The 20467-nt window shown below is 64.2% G+C and overlaps 1 protein-coding gene across 1 annotated transcript in view; it reads left to right on the plus strand.

Moving 5' to 3' along the window:
- Positions 1–6812: 6812 nt before the first annotated feature.
- AXL (AXL receptor tyrosine kinase) overlaps positions 6813–20467 on the plus strand; it is a 34439-nt gene continuing 20784 nt past the window's right edge. Inside the window, exons 1-3 of the mRNA XM_075070718.1 lie at positions 6813–7007; positions 9954–10152; positions 12540–12640. Coding sequence (XP_074926819.1) covers positions 6935–7007; positions 9954–10152; positions 12540–12640 — 373 coding nt within the window. The 5' untranslated portion in view covers positions 6813–6934. The remainder of the gene's footprint in view (positions 7008–9953; positions 10153–12539; positions 12641–20467) is intronic.

A 20467-nucleotide genomic window follows, 5' to 3' on the forward strand; every position in this document is an offset into this window, starting at 1 on the left:
GCCGATGTCATCAGCTGCGCAGAGCCCCCAGGCAGCGGAGGGGCTTGTCCCTGTCTGGCTTAGCTGGCCCAGGGAAAAGGCCAAAGCCCAGCTGCTCTCATTCGGCCTAGCTCCATTGGAGTCAGTGGGGCCAGATCCCCAGCCGCCCCACTGGAGTCTGTTTACACCAGCAGTAGCTCTGGTTCCCCAGTGCACTGAGGTACCCACCCCTCTGGCTCTGGGAGGTTACAGCTCATGGAGGGAGTTTCACATCCCCAAACTGGCCTCATCATCTGCTCAGCTCCGGCTGATCTGACCTGAATATTTATGACAGTCAGCAAAGGGGGCCAGGCCACAGGGAACATTAGGGCCAGATCTGCCACTGGAGGAAAGCCAAGGAGCTGCATGGACACCAGTGCAAGTGTGCTGACTTACACCTGCCGGGGATTTGGCCCAGCTGACTCCAAGAGAGTGACGCCCCTTTACACTGCTGGGGATCTGGTCCAGGTGGAGAGCAGTGTTAGGGAGGGAATTGCCAGCAGGTGCCTCCAGGACCTCAGCCAGTGCTTGATCCTCAGTTACACCAAGGCGCTTCTACACTGCTTCACCTGGAAATAGAACCCAGGAGTCCTGGTCCCCAGCCCCCCGCTGCTCTAACCACCAGCCCCCACGCTTCTCCCAGGACTGGGGAGAGAACCCAGGAGTCCTGGCTCCCAGCCCTCCCCTGCTCTAACCACCAGCCCCCACTCTCCTCCTAGGGCTGGGGAGAGAACCCAGGAGTCCACAATATTAAATTCCTTTAGCCCCGGGGCGTGGGGGCAGGAGAGGGTTTCCTTTGCTTTGTGATCCTGCCTACTCCCAGGGCAGCTGAGCTAGTAGATAATGAAGGGATGATGGAAAACTCAAGGGAGCAGGCAGGTGTGTGGGGCAGACACCAGGGGGCACCAGCAGGGGGGCGTTACCTGTGCTGGGAGGGCTCATGCGCATCCCCATAATGCATCAGACCAGTGGTCCACCTAGCCCCAAGTCTGGTGGCCAGTCCCTGGGGAGGGAAGAGACACGATGCCCCACAGTGGACAGTGCTGGGATAACTGCTGTTACGTGCCCAGCACACCCTGGGGGGAGCCCAGAACCACAGGAAATGCTTCTGCTGGCAGACAGCAGCATGAGGCTCCTTTCCCAGCACAGATGGACCCCAAACCAGAGAGAGACGAAGCAGGCTGCTCCCTAGCACAATGAGCCCAGCTCCCCGCCACGCTAGGCTGGGCTGACTGGCTGTAAACTGCTGAGCTCTCCCGCTTCCCTCCAGAGCCCCCTAGCCTGCAGGCAGGATCAGGAACAACCCCCCCAAACACACACACACAGCCCTTGATACCCTACAGCCTGTCCCCATGGACGGTCAGACCCCCACCCCACCAGACTGAGTCCAGCCCCACAGAGCGCTAATTGCTGGGCCTCTTTGCTACGCAGCACATCCAGCCTCTCCTGCTGCAGCCTGTGGCTCTGTCTGGCGTGGGAGGGAGCAGCCTTGGGCTCGGGTCTTTGAGATCCAGGGTTTGAATCTGCCAAAGAAACGGCCATAAAACAACTCCCGGAGCTCCGCCAAGTGCCCCCCAGCCAAGGCGGTGGGGCCGGGGCTGGGCTGGGCTGCAGGTCAGCTGGGATGTGCACAGCGGATTGCAGGGCCGGGGTTCAGTGCTCCAGTTAGAGTCACTCCAGATTCACCATGGGGAGCTGAGATCAGGATCCGGCCCTGACCCCACTGCAGTCAGGGGTGACTCTGGATTGACGCTGGGGAACCGAGATCAGGATCCAGCCCCGCCCCCACTGCAGTCAGGGGTGACTCTGGATTGACGCTGGGGAACCGAGATCAGGATCCAGCCCCGCCCCCACTGCAGTCAGGGGTGACTCTGGATTGACGCTGGGGAACTGAGATCAGGATCCGGCCCCAACCCCACTGCAGTCGGGGGTGACTCTGGATTGACCCAGGAAGCTGAGATCAGGATCCAGCCCTGACCCCACTGCAGTCAGGGAGTGACTCTGGAGTGATCCCGGGGAGCTGAGATCAGGATCTAGCCCCAAGCCCACTGCAGTCAGGGGTGACTCTGGATTGACCCTGGGGAGCTGAGATCAGGATCCGGCCCCGACCCACTGCAGTCAGGAGTGACTCTGGATTGACCCCGGGGAGCTGAGACTAGGATCCGGCCCCGACCCCACTGCAGTCAGGGGTGACTCTGGATTGACCCCGGAGAGCTGAGATCAGGATCCAGCCCCGACCCCACTGCAGTCAGGGGTGACTCTTTGACCCCAGGAGGAACAGAGGTCAGGATCCAGCTCATACCTCTATGAGGCAGCCAGGTTTGGTCCCCTGACGGGGAGAACACCCCACTCCTGGCAGGTCCTTGGGTGGACCCTTCCCCCCCCAAAGTCCCCAATTTGGCAGCACCTGCATTAACCCTTTCCACACCCTGCTGTCTGCCTGGGCGGGGAAGGAGCAGGCGGGGGCGGGGACAGGGAGTGGTTATGCTCCTACTTCCCACTCCTTCCCACATCTATATTGACTCCCTGTGGGAGGCGAGTCCAGCACCTGGATCCTTTCACCCCAGCCACTCCAAGGGGTCAGCGCCCTCAAGGCCACATTCCTGCCCCACTGCCTGGGAGAAGGGCCTGCAGGGCGGGGTTTGCTCGAGCAGCTCCTGCTTTGTGTCCTGCCCCGGGGATGTCAGCCTGCCTCAGGGGTCCCGCTGAACACCCCTCGGAGCTGTGCCAGCCTTCCGGGCTGGGAGACTAGAGACATGAAAGATACTGACCCTAGATAGCAGGGGCTGGGGGTTAGGAGTGAGGGGTACTGGCAGAGCTGGTGGGGGCAGGGCTGGGCTAGCAGGGGCTGCGGGTCGGGAGTGAGGGGCCCTGGCAGAGCTCTGGGGGAGCCCAGGGCTGGGCTAGCAGGGGCTGCGGGTCGGGAGTGAGGGGCACCGGCAGGGCTGGGGGGACCAGGGCTGGGCTAGCAGGGGCTGCGGGTCGGGAGTGAGGGGCACCGGCAGGGCTGGGGAGCCCAGGGCTGGGCTAGCAGGGGCTGCGGGTCGGGAGTGAGGGGCACCGGCAGGGCTGGGGGGACCAGGGCTGGGCTGGCAGGAGCTGCGGGTCGGGAGCGAGGGGCACCGGCAGGGCTGGGGGGACCAGGGCTGGGCTAGCAGGGGCTGTGGGTTGGGAGTAAGGGGCACCGGCAGGGCTGGGGGGGAACCCAGGGCTGGCCCTGGCAGAGCTGGGGGGGCTGTCTCAGGTGCCTGTGTACTTGAGCCACATGGGATATGGCCCTCTCGACCCCTGGCTGCCCTCAAAGCCAGGCACCCCAGAGCCCAATGATCGCAGCTGGCATGGGGCGGGGCGGGGCTGGGGGGGGAGCTCTGTGGTGGATGGCTCAGGCTGCCTGGCTGGTGGCTTCTCTGTCCCAGTCTGAGGCATGACGCATCCGCCCAGCAGACCCCTCGGGACAAACCCCCAGCCTGGTGCTCCATCAACAGCAGCCCCCGCGTGGAAACCTGAGCCCTCCGGTACTGCCATCCACAGCCTTCCGCTCATCACTGCTGTGTTAACCCCACAGACAGACACTCTCTGTCACTCTGCGGCAGAGAGCAGGGTCTAGTGGTTAGAGCTGGGGGCCAGGACTCCTGTGTTCTAGCCTAGCTCTGGGAGGGGAGTGGGGGCTAGTGGTTAAAGCAGGGGAGCTAGGGACCAGGACTCCTGGGTTCTATCCTAGCTCTGGGAGAGGAGTGGGGGCTAGTGGTTAAAGCAAGGGGGCTGGAGGCCAGGACTCCTGGGTCTATTTCTTGGTAACGGTTTCCCCATTTATAAAATGGAGACAGTGCCCCTGACCCAGCTCTCAGATTTAAGGCTAAGATGGTAGAGTCTCTTGATTCATTTAGGGTCCCCTGACCAGCTCCCCTCCCCAGTCCCAGCTATGATCACAAGGGAGACCGACATACCTCCAAGGGTAGAAGTGGGGTGGCTCCCCTCCTCCTTCCAGTGGCAGCTGTTCCTCCAGCTCGGCCTGCGGGGGCAGGGGGGATCCTCCTGCTGGAGGTGGCCCCCCAGGGCCACAGTCCCACCTGGCAGCTCTTCTGGGGGTTAATGTTTAAACCAAAAGGCCCAGGCTTGTAATGGGCTCCCGCCCCCACTTAATCTGGGCAAATACCACCCGGGGCTTTAGTGGGCCAGGAGGCACCCGCCTAGGAGCCAGGACTCCCGGATTCAATCCCTAGCCAGGGGAGGGGGCTGGAGCCAGGACTCCTGGGTTCTCTCCCCACTCTGCCAGTGACTCCAGGCAAGTCATAGCCTCTTTCTGTGCCTCAGTTTCCACATTTGTAAAATAGGGGTAAGGATCCTCCCTGTGTCAATGTAGACTGAGCTGGTGGGGGCAGGGACTGTCTCTCACTCTGTCTGTCAGCTGCAGCCACCCAGGCTCTGATCTCAGCTCCTGCTGTGGGTGGGACCCAGCACAAACACCAGATAAGATCCCCTGTCCTTTATCAGATGGATTGTCTTTCCCTGGAGTTCTCACTCCCTGGTTTCTTTATTGCAGGGTAGCTTGGCAGGCTGGGCCTGTGGATTTGCTATTTAAATTACTGTGGCTCTTAAAAGCCTTGACTGACATCAGGGCCCCGTGGTGCCAGGCACTGCCCAGACCCCGGCTGAGATCAGGGCACCGTCACGTTGGGCACTGCCCAGACCCTGGCCGAGATCAGGACCCCGTCATGTTGGGCGCTACCCAAACCCCAACCAAGATCAGGGCCCCGTTGTGCTGGGCACTGCCCAGACCCCGGCCGAGATCAGGACCCCGTCGCACCGGGTGCCACCCAGACACCAAGATCAGGGCCCTGTCAGGCCAGGCGCTGCCCAGACCCCGGCCGAGATCTGGGCACCATTGCACCAGGCACTGCCCAGACCCCGACTGAGATCAGGGCCCCCTCAGGCCGGGCGCTGCCCAGACCCCGGCCGAGATCGGGGCACCGTCAGGACGGGCGCTGCCAAGTTCAGGGCTGGTTGTGGTGTTTGTCTTCCATTGCCAGGAAGGAGCCTTGCTTCTCTCTGCCAGCCCAGCCCCAGCACAGGGAGAGGCAGAGAAAACAGCCAGTCCTACTCTGAGGCTCCTGCTCGAAGACAGGACAAAATCAGGAACCTGGTTGGGCAAAAATAACCCAACAGAAAGTCCCCGCTGCAGTGGGTGTAAAGGGAAGTGTGCCGGTCACAGCTGGTGTAAATCAGGAACAGCTGCAGGGAAGGCAGCAGGGACAGCTGGGGTAAAGCTGGCGTAAACAAATGGGGAGCTGTTTCCCAATTGCCCCTTCCTGGTTCAATATTTGTTCTGTGCCAGCCATGGGCCAAGGCAGCATGATATGGTGCTTGGGGGCTGGGCTGCAGCCAGGACACCTGGGGCTGTGCTGCACCTAGCGCCACGGGGCCCTCATCTCAGCTGGGGTCTGGGCAGCGCCTGGCCCAACAGGGCCCTGTTCTCGGTTGGGGTCTGGGCGGCACCCGGCGCAACGGGGCCCTGATCTCTGCCAGGGTCTGGGCAACACCTGGCGCGACAGGGCCCTGATCTCACCCGGGATCTGGGCGGTGCCTGGCATGACGGGGCCCTGATCTCAGCCGAGGTCTGGGCGGCACCCAGTGCGATGGGGCCCTGATCTCGGCCGGGGTCTGGGCAGCGCCCTGCCCGACAGGGCCCTGATCTCGGCTGGGGTCTGGGCAGTGCCCGGCGTGATGGGGCCCTGATCTCACCCGGGATCTGGGCGGTGCCCGGCATGACAGGGCCCTGATCTTGGCCGGGGACTGGGCAGCGCCCCATGTGATGGGGTCCTGATCTTGGTTGGGGTTTGGGCAGCGCCCGGCGCGACGGGGCCTTGATCTTGGCCGGGGACTGGGCAGCGCCCTGCCCAATGGGGCCCTAATCTCGGCCGGGGTCTGGGCAGCGCCCCATGTGATGGGGCCCTGATCTTGGTTGGGGTTTGGGCAGCGCCCGGCGCGACGGGGCCCTGATCTTAGTTGGGGTTTGGGCAGCTCCCAGCGCAAGGGGCCCCCGATCTCCACTGCACACTATTATCCTGTTAATAGGACTAGAAAAGATTGAATTTGTACTAACCCCTGGTGTGCCCTGGGCACGGGCAGCATCTGCCCACCCCCCTCAGCAACCCAGTCCCGCGCCCGCCTGGCCCTGGCCTCGCCTGCTCGGTTCCCAGTGCCTGTAACTTTAACAGACTGAAAACTTTCTTTCAGCCTTTCTGCTGCTCTCCTCCCATTAACCCCTCAGCTGCTGGCTGGAATTTCCCAACCATTCACCCCAGTGCTGGGGCCAGCAGTTCCCTGCCCCCTTCTCCTTTTGGGCCCAGCCAAGTTTCAGCCCAGGCAGCGTGGGTGGGTGGGGAGCCGGGTGGGGAGCCAGGCGGGGAGGGAAGTGTAAGCAGCACTGGCTCTGGCTCTGGAAGGAGGGAAGCCAGAGGGCTGGGAAGGGGCCAGACCCTCGCTGGGGTTGGACTGGATGTTTCAATCTTGGTTTGCGAACTTTTCTGACACCCGGGTGCCGGCAGCCGGATGAGAGACGCGGGGAGTCAGGTGTGGACACCGCGAAGGAAGGCTGAGACCAGGACAACCCCACTAGCTCAGCCAAGGACGGAGAACTGGAGCCAGCTCTGTGTCGGGGCTCGCACTGTTCTGGCCCAGTCGTGGGGAGGAATTTGTTTCCCCCGAGCCTTGGCAAACCAGCCTTCGAGGCACGGATTGGCCGTGTGGAGCCTGCGCTGATTCGGGACCGCCTGGACCAATTCCAGCCTTGGGACAGTCCATCAGGGCAGGGCTTCTGGCTCTGGCCCCCACCTCCCCGACCCCCCAGCTCAATTCCAGGATCTGGCGATTTGGGGGGAAATCGGAGCCGACAGCTTGTTTAGGTTGGTAGAAGATGGGCAAGGCCTGCAGGTCCCTCCTGTGTGTGCTGGTGGCGTGCTGGATGGGCACAGGCGCTGCCCAGTCGGGTGAGTACCCACCCTGAGCCCCTCCGCAGAGGCCTGGCTTCCAGGCTATGCCAGCCACTGTGGGAAAACGCTCTGGGCCCCCAAGCAAGTCACACTGGCAAGTCTGGCTCTCCCTCAAAGGGCTGTTGGGCCCCCAGGAGGCAGGGACCCAGTGCTTGGTGGGAGCCTTTGAAATCCTTCTGGAAGGGCCTGGGCTGGAGCTCAGTACACCTGGCTCTTCCGCGGCCTCCCACGGCAAGTAGGGCAGAGCCAACTAGCAGGATCGGGGCCATCTTCCCCTGTGCCCCACTGCATGCAGAGGCAGCTGGGTCCTAGAGGATAGGGCAGAGGCCTGGGCCTATAGGAGACCTGGGTTCAAATCTTGACTCTGCCACAGACTCCCTGTGTGACCCTGGCCAAGTCCCTTCACCCCCACTGCGCCCCGATTTCCCCATTTGGGGTAAGGCTCTTGCCCAGTCTCCCGGACATGGGAAGAGTAAATCTCCCTTGAGTGTAGGTGGGCTGGGACAGAGAGGAGGTTAGACTCCAGGACCTGCTCTCAAACTCACTGTGCGCTTCGGGAGGCGCCCAGAGCCCACAATGAGGAGGGTTGTAGAGGTGCCTGAATCGGTGGATGCTAAAAATGGCTTTACCCCGAAGCACCCTGCGGGAAAGGGGCCTGTTCAGATCCCAGCGGGGCCGGGAAAACAGGGGGCTGTGGGAAAGGGACCTGTTCAGAGCCCAGCAGGGCTGGGATAGCAGGGGATTGCAGGTCGGGGCAGAGGGGCATTGGCAGAGCTAGGGGGCAGGGCTGGGACCCAGGAGGTAGTGGGGCAGGGCTGGGGGGCACAGGCAGAGCTGGGGAGCAAGGCTGTGACCCAGGGGCTGAGGGGCACTGGCAGAGCTGTGGGGCAGGGCTGAGGGGCACCGGCAGAGCTGGGGGGCAGGGCTGAGGGGCACCAGCAGGGTGTGCTGCACATGCCACACATGATGCCTCCTGGCTGGGAGAGTTTTGCACCTGCAGCTCCCCTCAGGCAGCGGCCGGGGGCTGGGGGCCGGGGGCCAGGGCTGCGGGGGCACTGCTCGGACCAGCCCCACTACCGCCACCCCTCCCGAAGGGACCCAGAGCAGCTGAGGAGCCCGCCCTGCTGACCAGGCCCAGACATCTGGGACTGGTTACCACTGGCCAGGCGGTGCCTGTGGTGAGGCAGGCCGGCCTGGACAGCCCCTGCCCTGAACTCAGGCCTTTCCCAACTGCTGAGGAACTCCTCCCCAGAGCTGGGTGCATTTCAGCCCCACATTGACCTTGTGAAATGTCTTGGGCTGGGACACTCGCTGGTTGTTATACAGTCCCTGCTAGCGCCTTGGGGCGCTGAGCTCTGCCACTTGGACACAGCAGGGCGGGTCAAGGTGTTCTTATTATCATCTAAGGGGCCTCAGCTGAAAGGGCCCTGTCGTGCCAGGCACTGCCCAGACCCCGAACCGAGATCAGGGCCCCATCGTCCCGGGCACTGCCCAGACCCCAACCGAGATCAAGGCCCCATCATCCCGGGCGCTGCCCAGAGACATGGGCCCTGCCCTGACGAGCTCCCAGTTGACCAGCCCAGAAGAGGACAATTCTCCTCATTTCCCGGAGAGATGCAGGGACTGACCCCAGGCCCTCCAGGGCGGCAGTGGTACAGTCCCTTCACCACTAACCCAGCCCCCCATCTCTGAGCCCAGCTGGGCTCTCGGGGGTGAGTCCCAGGCCCTGAGATCACTGCAGCCGCCGGGACGTGCTGGGAACGGCTGCCTGGGGGCCTGGCCCCGGCCCCTCCGCTGGAAGCTCAAAGGGGAGAAATGAAAGAGGAAATAAATAGTTTTGAACCACAACAGAGGGAGGGGGCACGGGGTGTCATGCTTCAGGCCAGATGCCTGTGTCTGATACACACAGCTGGGGGGTGGGGAGCTGGGGACTGGGCTGTGCAGAGCTCTCAGGCTGCTGGGACCCACAAGCCCCCAGAGTGAGGAGCGGAGCCCTTGCCAAGTCCCTTCTGCTTCCCACGCCCTGGAATATGGCTCCCCTTCTCGAAGGGCTAAAACAGACCTGGGGGGATCTGGGAAGGTCCCTTCTCGAGGGGGCTGCAGAATAATCATCTGTCATTCGGCCGCTGGGGAAACCGAAGCACAGTAGGGCGGGCAGGGACTGTCCAAGGCAATGCAGAGACTCAGTGGCCAAGCCAGGGATGGAACCCAGGTGTCCTGATTCCCAGCGCTCTGCTGTGCGCAGGCATTCAGGTGCCAGGCCTCGGGGCGGCCATGCCCACCCCATCCACCAGTGTCTGCCAGTGCGCCTGGCACGAGGCAGGCCCCTCCCACGTAATGCCAGCTCGTGCATTCCCTTCGCACTGAGCCAGCCGAGTGCCTCCTGCCCCCCAGCCCAGGCCGCAGGGTGTCACTGTGCAGGTGGGTCTGTCACACCGGGACAAGCCCCGAACCCTGCCCCACCTTACCCAACACACCAGAGAGTAGGGCCCTCGGGACAAGCCCCCTGGGTCCACTCCCAGCAGGTGCAGCCAGTCGCATGCGTCAGGGCCAGAGCCCCAGGGGTCAGGAGGGACGTCCCCTGGACCCCCAGCCCATGGGCCGGCTCTGGGTAAAAACCAGCCTCTGTCTGGCTCTAGAACTTCAGGGCTGGTGCTGTCCCAGGGGCTCATGATGATTTACATCCCTGGGATGTAGATATGCACAGGGATCCCTTGCCCAGCTGAGATGCGGCTGCTTCTGAGGTGGGGCGCGGGGGCTGGTTATACAGGGATCCCTCGCCCAGAGCTCAGATGCAGCCACCTCTGGGGTGGGCACAGGGGCTGTTTGTACAGAGATCCAGGGAACCTGAGGTGCAGCTGCTCCCATACCTAGGGGATTCTGGGGGGCAGCCTCTGGCACTAGACCCCTTCATCCTGTCTCTCCTCCCCCACCTGCCTGCAGACCTGCACTTCCTGGAGAACCCCTCGAACCAGACCTCATCCCTGGGCAAGGACGTGCGGCTGCGCTGCGCTGTACAGCTGAGCCAGGAGCTGCCCGAGATCAGCTGGCTGCGGGACGGGCAGGTGCTGGAGCTGGCCGACAGCAACCAGGTGCAGATGCCCATAAACGAGAAGGTCTGGCTGGCCATCAGCGAGCTCAGGTGAGTGGGGGCCTGGCGGGGACGTGTCTGGGGGGCATAGCAGCTCCTGGGGACCAGGCAGGGCCCTGCCTCCTCACAGGGCGGCTGCGTGGCCCGGTAAGGAAGGAGCCGGGATCCTGGGCCAGATGGGCCCATTGGTCTCCCCTGGGTGGGAGGGACAGGGACAGGGACACGGAGCTGATGGCCCATTGCTCTGATCTGAGTAGCCGCGGGGGACGGGGCTGGTGGCCTGTCACTCTGATCTGGGTAGCCGGGGAGGGACGGGGCTGGTGGCCTGTCGCTCTGATCTGGGTAGCCGCGGGGGACGGGGCTGGTGGCCTGTCGCTCTGATCTGGGTAGCCACAGGGGACGGGGCTGGTGGCCCGTGGCTCTGATCTGGTGTAGCTGGGGGAGGGGAGGGTTGCTGGTGGCCTGTCACTCTGATCTGGGTAGCCGGGGAGGGACGGGGCTGGTGACCTGTCGCTCTGATCTGGGTAGCCGCGGGGGACGGGGCTGGTGGCCTGTCGCTCTGATCTGGGTAGCCGCAGGGGACGGGGCTGGTGGCCCGTGGCTCTGATCTGGTGTAGCTGGGGGAGGGGAGGGTTGCTGGTGGCCTGTCACTCTGATCTGGGTAGCCGGGGAGGGACGGGGCTGGTGACCTGTCGCTCTGATCTGGGTAGCCGCGGGGGACGGGGCTGGTGGCCTGTCGCTCTGATCTGGGTAGCCGCAGGGGACGGGGCTGGTGGCCCGTGGCTCTGATCTGGTGTAGCTGGGGGAGGGGAGGGTTGCTGGTGGCCTGTCACTCTGATCTGGGTAGCCGGGGAGGGACGGGGCTGGTGACCTGTCGCTCTGATCTGGGTAGCCGCGGGGGACGGGGCTGGTGGCCTGTCGCTCTGATCTGGGTAGCCGCAGGGGACGGGGCTGGTGGCCCGTGGCTCTGATCTGGTGTAGCTGGGGGAGGGGAGGGTTGCTGGTGGCCTGTCACTCTGATCTGGGTAGCCGGGGAGGGACGGGGCTGGTGACCTGTCGCTCTGATCTGGGTAGCCGCGGGGGACGGGGCTGGTGGCCTGTCGCTCTGATCTGGGTAGCCGCAGGGGACGGGGCTGGTGGCCCGTGGCTCTGATCTGGTGTAGCTGGGGGAGGGGAGGGTTGCTGGTGGCCTGTCACTCTGATCTGGGTAGCCGGGGAGGGACGGGGCTGGTGACCTGTCGCTCTGATCTGGGTAGCCGCGGGGGACGGGGCTGGTGGCCTGTCGCTCTGATCTGGGTAGCCGCAGGGGACGGGGCTGGTGGCCCGTGGCTCTGATCTGGTGTAGCTGGGGGAGGGGAGGGTTGCTGGTGGCCTGTCACTCTGATCTGGGTAGCCGGGGAGGGACGGGGCTGGTGACCTGTCGCTCTGATCTGGGTAGCCGCGGGGGACGGGGCTGGTGGCCTGTCGCTCTGATCTGGGTAGCCGCAGGGGACGGGGCTGGTGGCCCGTGGCTCTGATCTGGTGTAGCTGGGGGAGGGGAGGGTTGCTGGTGGCCTGTCACTCTGATCTGGGTAGCCGGGGAGGGACGGGGCTGGTGACCTGTCGCTCTGATCTGGGTAGCCGCGGGGGACGGGGCTGGTGGCCTGTCGCTCTGATCTGGGTAGCCGCAGGGGACGGGGCTGGTGGCCCGTGGCTCTGATCTGGTGTAGCTGGGGGAGGGGAGGGTTGCTGGTGGCCTGTCACTCTGATCTGGGTAGCCGGGGAGGGACGGGGCTGGTGACCTGTCGCTCTGATCTGGGTAGCCGCGGGGGACGGGGCTGGTGGCCTGTCGCTCTGATCTGGGTAGCCGCAGGGGACGGGGCTGGTGGCCCGTGGCTCTGATCTGGTGTAGCTGGGGGAGGGGAGGGTTGCTGGTGGCCTGTCACTCTGATCTGGGTAGCCGGGAGGGGACGGGGCTGGTGGCCTGTCGCTCTGATCTGGGTAGCCGGGGGGGGACAGGGCTGGTGGCCCGTGGCTCTGATCTGGTGTAGCTGGGGGAGGGGAGGGTTGCTAGTGGCTTGTCACTCTGATCTGGGTAGCCAGGGGAGAGGGGGCTGGTGGCCTGTCGCTCTGATCTGGGTAGCCGGGGGGGACAGGGCTGGTGGCCCCTCGTTCTGATCTGGCTGCCTGCAGAGGCCCCCTGTTGGCCCCGTTGGGGAAAGGAGGGGGCTGGGAAAGAGGCAGAGGAAGGGTTGGGGGGTGATATTGGGGGACCCCCCCCATCGTGGAGCCCATTATATCCCCTCAATAATAATTATTTGCCTTAGGTGGGCAGTCCCTAAACACCCACCTGTCCCCCACCCCTGCCCATGGCCATGCCCCTGTCTAGGGGGCGAGCGGTGGGGCCTCGCTGTGCCAGGTGGTGCCCGCCCTGCTCACGCTCCCTCTCCGCCCCGCAGCATCCCGTCCGTGCAGCTCTCAGATGCGGGCAGCTACCAGTGCATCATGTGGGTGAACGGGGAGGAGGTGCTGTCCGATGCCGCCCACCTGGGGCTGGAAGGTGAGTGTCCCTGTGCCAGCGCAGGGGCGGGGCATGCACAGCCCTGATCCTGCCACGGGCACCACGCCAGGGGGTCCGGCATGGGGCTCAGGGCGATGTCTGAATAAAGAGGAATGCAGCGACACTGCCTGGGTCTGCAGAGAGCCTGAGCCTGTCACTGGGAGAGGGAGGCCCCGAGTGTGAGTGATGCAGCGACGCTTCCTGGGTCTGCAGAGAGCCTGAGCCTGTCACTGGGAGAGGGGGGCCCCGAGTGTGAGTGACGCAGCGACGCTGCCTGGGTCTGCAGAGAACCTGAGCCTGTCACTGGGAGAGGGGGGCCCCGAGTGTGAGTGATGCAGCGACGCTGCCTGGGTCTGCAGAGAGCCTGAGCCCATCCCTGGGTCGAGGGAACTGCCCCGAGTGTGAGTGAGACAGCGATGCTGCCTGGGTCTGCAGGGAGCCTGAGCCCATCACTGGGTGGGGGGAGCTGTCCTAAGTGTGAGTGACGCAGCAACGCTGCCTGGGTCTGCAGGGAGCCTGAGCCCATCACAGGGTGGGGGGAGCTGTCCTAATTGTGAGCGACGCAGCAACGCTGCCTGGGTCTGCAGAGAGCCTGAGCCCGTCGCTGGGTGGGGGGAGCTGCCCTGAGTGTGAGTGACACTGCCTGGGTCTGCTGTGAGCCTGAGCCCATCGCTGGGAGCAGGGGGAGCTGCCCCAAATGTGAGTGACGCTGCCTGAGTCTTCAGGGAGCCTGAGCCTGTCGCTAGGGAGCTGCCCCGGTATCTTGATGGGGTGCTAACACCCAGTCCCACTGCTCTGGGGACTCTCTGTAGGGCAGTTTAGGGAGAGGGCAGCTAGAGATGCCCCAGCTCCGGGGGGCCCCCTAGTATCCATCCAAGTAGGGGTGACACTCTGCATGGGTGGAGGCCCTGAGGATGGACAGTCTGAATGCAGCTCTTGCCTCACTCCAGGTCTGCCTTTCTCCTTCTTCCCGAGGAGCCCCAGGACCTGGAGATGGCAAGCTGACACGCATCCCTTCAATGAGCTTGCAGCGCCGCAGAGCCCCCTGAGGCCAGTGCGGGTCATCTGGCTGCAGATGGGGCCCCCCCTCAACTCCCTGGTGGACCCTCTGGGCACAGGTGCCCTCCCATGCTGCCATAAACAGTGAGTGTGGTTGAGGTGTCCGCTTGGGTGGCGGGGGGGGGTTCCCACTGGGGGTGGGGGGCCAGAGTGCAGAAGTCCCCCCACCGTAGACTTTATAGAACAGGGTCCTTGGGAGTGGGGGAGGGGAAAAGGAGGGGCAGAGAGCAGGGGTGGGAGCAGCCAGCAAAGGCGTGTGCTGGGCCTCCATCTCCAATTCAGTTGGGGGGTCCTCATGCCGCCCCGCAGCCTTGCTACTCAATAGGCGCTTGTTCTCCAGCCCCTTTTGTCGCCTGCCTGGAGGTGGCCACTCAAGTCACTGGCGCGGCTGGTTCTCTCCAGGGCGAGGCGACAGCGGGGGCCGGCGGGCACTCTCAGCGTTGGAATGGCTCTGCAATCCCAGCAGACCTGCTGTTATGGAAGGGTCGCTGTGGCAGAGCGTCAGCACGGGTGTTTATGCAAGAGTCAGGCCGCTCAGGTCTGCCTGTTCAGCAGGACGTGTCCCCATCTGCGTGCAGCTCTCAGGGCATTTATACAGGGTGGAACACCGGATCTTGTGAACCTTAGAGACTAGCCCATGCTTTGGGGCTTAAGCTTTAACACTCACTGGTGGGCAGCCGGGCGTTGGAGCATACAGGAGCAGGTTTAAATACAATGGGAGGGCAGTGGGGTGACCTGCTGCTGACACTCACCGCTTGTCAGCTGCTGGAAATGGCTCACCTTGACGCATTGGCTCGTTTAGCCCAACAGAGTGATTTGTCCCTCCCTTGGCTTTCAACCCTTTTGTCAACGGCAACTTCCACCTTCACTAGAATTGGTTCGGTAAGCACTGACCCATCATACCTGCCTGTATGTTCCCCCTCCAGGCAATACCACGAAAGCTGAGCCAATACATTGCCAGCATCGAAGATGCACAAGCAGGGCCGGCTTAGGCTATCCCCGAATTCCCCAATCGGCCCGCGCCCGACCGCCTAAGAGGGCCCCGCGCCCTAAAGAAGAGTGCCAGGAATATTTTAAATTTACTGACACAGCAGTGATCGGTTCTTTGGCAGACTTCGGCGGCGGGCTTCACCTCGCTCTGGAATCCTTTGCGGCATTTTATCAGCGGCGGGTCCTTCAGTGGCCGCAGAAGACCCAGAGCAGTGAAGGACGTGCAGACTGACGACCCAGACGCCCTCCGGGAATTCGAATTGGGCCCCCGGCACCTTCAAAGCCCGGCCCTGGCACAAGGACCCTCATTGTCTTGGCTGATACGGACAATAAGCTCCCGGATCAGGAACAAGGAAGTGTGCCAGCTGGCCGTAACGTGCACCGTGTCCAGGGCCCCCGAGCCAGAAAGGAGAAGGGCCCTACCCGCGTACCTGACATGCCCTGGCCCCCCCCCCTGTCCCAGCCAGCCCTCCCGGACGTGGGCACCTGGCTCTGCTGCTCAGGCTGGGGGGAAATGGCAGCAGATGCCGAGGTGACCAGGGTGGTGAGTTCAGGCACCCGTCCCAGCAGGCTGGAGGGAGGAGGGACAGAAAGGGTGGACGATGGGGGAGCTGGGGGGGCATTTGGAGCAGCAAGGTATGGGGGTGCAGCAGCACCAGGTGCAGTGCTGGCTGGGATCATGTCCTCCCGGGCAAGACCCAGCTGGTGGTCAGGGCACGCCCATTCCCGGCTTGGTGCCACACAGGGCCCGGCGTGGTAGCAGTGTATATGTCATGGCGGGGAGGCGTGGGAGTGATAGTCCATGCCGCCTTGTCCCCCACCTGGCTCCCAGCATGGGGCCCCAGCCAGGCTGGGAGGGAGGGGGTCGCTGCAGGAACTCCGCAGGGGAAGGGAGCGGCAGTGTGCTGGGCGGGCGCATGGAGTCGCGCAGAGGGGCTGGTGAATGAGAGGAGGCAGCGGTGGGGAGGGCAGGGGGTGCACTTCTACGGGCCTGGGGGCAGGGGAATCTGTGGTGACACGGAAGTGGGGGCAGGGGGGCCAGGGCAAAGGGGTGAATGCAAGAACGTGGGGGGCTACTGGCAAGGTTGGCCATCGGGGGGCGCCAGGGGGTGCTAAATCCTGGAAGATGTTTTTTTCCCTGCCGCCACTGGGCAGTGGTTCTGGGGCTGGCTGCCCAGGCCGCCCCTCAGATCCAGCCCCCAGCCCTGTCTGAGGTCACTGCGCTGAGGGCTGAGCCGAGGGAGCCAGACCGCGGAAATGCCGACCACATGGCAGAAGCTGGGGACTTGACATACCACCCTGGCCAAGCCAGCTGGGAGGGAGCACTGGGCCCAGATGTGACGGGGGAGGGAGGGGGCTTCGCAAGGCGGAGGGGGCGCTGATGGGAAGCGGTTCCCGCTCGCTCTGACGCCCCGGCCAGGCGCCAAGCTGAGATTCCTGGACAGCACAGCATAGACAGACACTCCGAGTTGCTCGCCCCCATGCCCCTGCACCGCCGGGGCAGCCTGCCTGGGACTTTGTGCGGCTGCTGTCACTCGGTGAGGGGGCTCGGGACCCTCGTCCCATCACTGCACAGTCCCAGCAGGCAGGGGGGCAGGGAGTGGGGAGGGCCCAGCAGGACTGGCGCTAAGGAGTTCTTGAAGCGCCCTAGGCGGACGGCAATTTCGCACTACTTCCGGCGCGCTATTTCGTCCCGCGGCTCATGGTGGAGCTGCCGCAGTGGGTGCTCGGAGGGTCCACCCGGAGCCAGCGAGCAGGCTGACCCCCGCAGGCACCATTGCGGGCAAGCTCATGGGAGCTGCCTGCCGCCCCTCGCGCAGCGCCACTGAACAGGGGAAACGCCGGGCTGCCATCATCCCGCTCGGCAGCCCAGACTCCATCTGTCATACAGCAGGGCTGGTAAACTCAAATTTAAAAAAAATTGGGGGGCATACTTTTTGGCGCCCCCCCAAAATCTTGGCACCCTAGGCAAAGACCGCCTATCACCTAAATGGTTTGCACCGGCCTGGGTGCCAGGACTTGGAGGACTGAGGGGGGAGCTGGAATTTGCCCCACACCGCTCTGTCAGTGCCATTTCCGGCCTCCTGAGGAATCTGGCCTTGGGCTGAAGACCCAGCAACCCCTCGTTTGCCCAGTGCCCCTTCCCCAGTCCCTGCGGGGGACAACCCTGAAAGGCTGGAGGCGCGGACCTTGGGGCTGGGGGAGCTGCAGGGAGCCGCCCCCCCCCCCCCCCCCCGCGCTTTTGGGGGGAAACCAGAAAAAGGAAGGGGAAATGGGAACATTTGGGGCACTGACGCCCCTCGCCCGGGACAGACCGGCCAGGAAAGCTGGGCTGGGGAAGCGGAGGCGGGAGTCCAGTAAGGGGGCGCTCGCAGGTCCGGGAGTGAGGAACAGCATGGGGGGGTAGGGGCTGAATGGCGGGGGCTGCGGGTGGGAGTGAGGGGCACCAGGGTGGCAGGGGCTGTGGGTGCAGGGGTGAGGGGCTAACCAGGGTGGGCAGGGGCTGCGGTTCGGGCGTTAGGGGGCACTAGGGGTATGCCTGGTCCCTTTGCCCACATGCTCTCATCTGCCCCTGCTTTGTCCTTCAGGCCTGAATAGAAGCGGCCTCGTTCTCCCGAACTGTGAAGCCCACAATGCCAAGGGCGTGGCACCTCCCGGACCGGGCCAGATATCACAGGGTGCAGGGGGCCGGGCCTGCCGTGCTGTGCGGATCAGGCCCCGGGAGCCCGTGGGCCTGGCTCCCACTGCACTGGGGGAGGGCGTGTACCCAGGTTGCTGGGCGGGGGGCAAGCCCTGCCCAGTTTCCCCCATGAGTCCCCAAGAGGGTCCCTCAGGATAAGCCCCTGCCCAGCCGTAACCCTGGAGCACAGCTGGGGCAGCCCTGGACCCCCTCATTTGCTGCTGCAGTGTCCCCCACGCCGAGGAGCCTGGTGCTGTGAGACTCGCCAGCGCGAACTGCTCTGAGGGTTGGGTTGGGAGCCGGGGCCAGCGGGGCGTAGCCGGCTCAGTGCTGCACGTCCAGGTAGCTCGGACCGGGCCTGGTCCTGGGGGGATCGGGGCCCGGAGCACGATAGGATCATGGGGGGGCTGAGCACACGGGGGCTGAATCCGTGGGGATCGGGTCTTAGGAAGACTGAGCACCGAGAATGCAAGGCTGAGCACACGGGATGAGGAGGTGAACACAAAGGGGGCTGACCGTGGGAATCGGGAGCTCTTAGGCTGAGCACACGGGATGTGCGGGGCTGAGCAACAGGGGCTGATCCGTGGGATTGGGGCTCTTAGGGGCTGAAAGCAACGGAATGCGGGAAGTTTTGAGCACACTGGGGGCTGATCCATGGGGATTGGGGCCTTAGGGGGCTGAGCACACGGATGCAAGGGCTGAAGACACAGGGCTGATCGTGGGGATGTGGGGCTCTAGGGGCTGAGCACATGGGGCTGATCCGTGGGAATGGGGCTCTTAGGGGGCTGTGAGCACACGGGATGGCGGGGGCTGAGCAAACAGGGGGCCTGACCGTGGGATCGGGGCTCTTAGAGGGCGCTTTAGAGCAACGGGATGCGGGGCTGAGCAGACAGGGGGCTGATCACGTGGATCGGGCTTCTTTTCGGGAGCTGAGCACACGGGATGCGGGGGCTGAGCCACAGGGGTTGATCTGTGGGGATTGGGGCTCTTAGGCGGCTGAGCAACACGGGGGGCTGAATCCGTGGGAATCGGGGCTCTTAGGGGCTGGCCACGGGAGCGGGGGCCTGAGCACACGGGGTAAGGGGGGGCGATCGGGGATGGGGCTCCTTAGGGGGCTGAGCACACGGATGCAGGGCTGAGCTACTATATCATCATCAGGGGGCAGATCCGTGGGTTGGCCTCTAGGGGGCTGAGCACACAGGAGCGGGAGCTAGCACAGGAGGCTGATCCGTGGGGATCGGGGCTCTATAAGGGGGCTAGCACGATACTTCGGGATCCGGGGCCTGAACACACAGGGGCTGATCCGTGGGGATTGGGGCTCTGTAGGGGGCTGAGCACACGGGATGCCAGGGCTGACACAAACAGGGGGCTGATCCGTGCGGTTGGGCTCTATGGGCTGAGCACACAGGAGGCGGAGCTGAGCAGCACAGGCAAGGCTGATTCGTTGGAGGGATCGGGGCCTTAAGGGGGCTGAGCACACGGGATCCGGGGGCTGAGCACACGGGGCGGCGATCCGTGGGGATTCGGGGCTCTAGGGGCTGAGCAAGACGGGATGCAGGCTGATGCACACGGGGGGTGATCTGTGGGGATCGGGTCTTAGAGGGCTGAGCACTCGGAATAGCAAGGGGCTGAACACACAGGGGCTGATCGTGGGGGGGGCTCTTAGGGGGCGAGCACACGGGATGGCGGGGGGCTGAGCACAGGGGGGCTGATCCATGGGGATTGGGCGCTCTTAGGGGGCAGAGCACATGGAATTGGGGGCTGAGCACAACAGGGGGGGTAATTGATGCGTGGGATCGGGGCCCTGAGCACACGGAATTCAAGGGCTGAGCACAGGGGGCTGATCCATGGGAATCGGGGCTCTTAGGCGGCTGGAGCACATGCTACGGACTGCTGGGGCTGAGCACACAGGGGGCTGAATCCGTGGGGATTCGGGGCTCTTAGGGCGGAGTACACGGGGCTGACCATGGGGTGGGGCTTTAGGGGGCAAAACACACTGGAGTGGGGGGGCCTGAGCACACAGGGAGCTGATCCATGGGGATCGGGGCCCCTGAGCAATACGGGATGCGGGGCTGAGCCACACTGGGGTGGCTGTATTCAGGGGATCGGGGTTTCTTAGGGGGCTGAGGCACAACAGGATGCGGGGGCTGAGCACACGGGTGGGAGCTGGATCCGTAGGGGTGGCTCTTAGGGGCTGAAGCACACGGAATCGGCGGGCTGAAGCAACGGGGCTGAATCCGTGGGGATGGGGCTCTTAGGGGGCTGACACACAGGATGCGGGGGCATAAGCACATGGGGGCTGATCCTGGGGATCAGGGCCCCTGAGCACTACCACGAGTGGGGCCCCCTGGGGAAGCTGAGCGCACAGGCTGGCTCCCAGGGTTGGGGGGGACATTATGGGGTTTGAATATCCTGGCAGGGAGGGGAGTGGTCACATCAGGGGGTTTAAGCCAGGTGGGGAAGGTGACATGGGGGGGCACCGCCCTATTTCCCTGTGTCCTTCTCTGAGAAAGAGGAAGTGCAAGTTTCTGAGAGCCAGATTTGGTTTTATGAAAGAATCTGCTTCCACCTTCTGCTTTCCCCAGAGCCCGGACGTCCCCGTCCCCTATCCGGTCCCCTACCCGAGGCAGGCTGTGACCCCCCCCCGGCCGGTGTGTCTGCTGCCCAGCAGGCGCCCGGGAAAACGACTGGGGAGGGAAGGGAAGTTCCATGGGGGGGAGCATATTGCCCCGCCCTGCTGCCTTTCAGCCTCCGCGATGGGGATGGAGGCGAAAACTCCCTCCTCCCCCCGTGGGGCTGGGAGTCAGGACTGGCCCACGTGGAAATGGCAGATAGTGGCCAAGTTCTGGAAAGGGGGGATCTGGGCCGCCCCAACGGTGCGAGAGCCGGCCGCCTCTGCCAGCCTGGATCTTGCCTAGCTCTCGCCCCCAAGAATGGGGTCAGGGACCTGGGGGCACCGCCGTGGGCTTGCAAGGGGGATTGAAGAGGAAACCTGGACATGCAGCAGGGAAGGGGGCACCATCACTAATGCCTGTCTCTCAGGCTGTGCGCACTGACCAGGACCTCAGCAACGTCCCAGCCCCGAGGCATGTAACCAA

The sequence above is a fragment of the Chelonoidis abingdonii genome, chromosome 11, assembly GCF_003597395.2.
Source record: "Chelonoidis abingdonii isolate Lonesome George chromosome 11, CheloAbing_2.0, whole genome shotgun sequence".
In the NCBI taxonomy this organism is placed as follows: domain Eukaryota; kingdom Metazoa; phylum Chordata; order Testudines; family Testudinidae; genus Chelonoidis; species Chelonoidis abingdonii.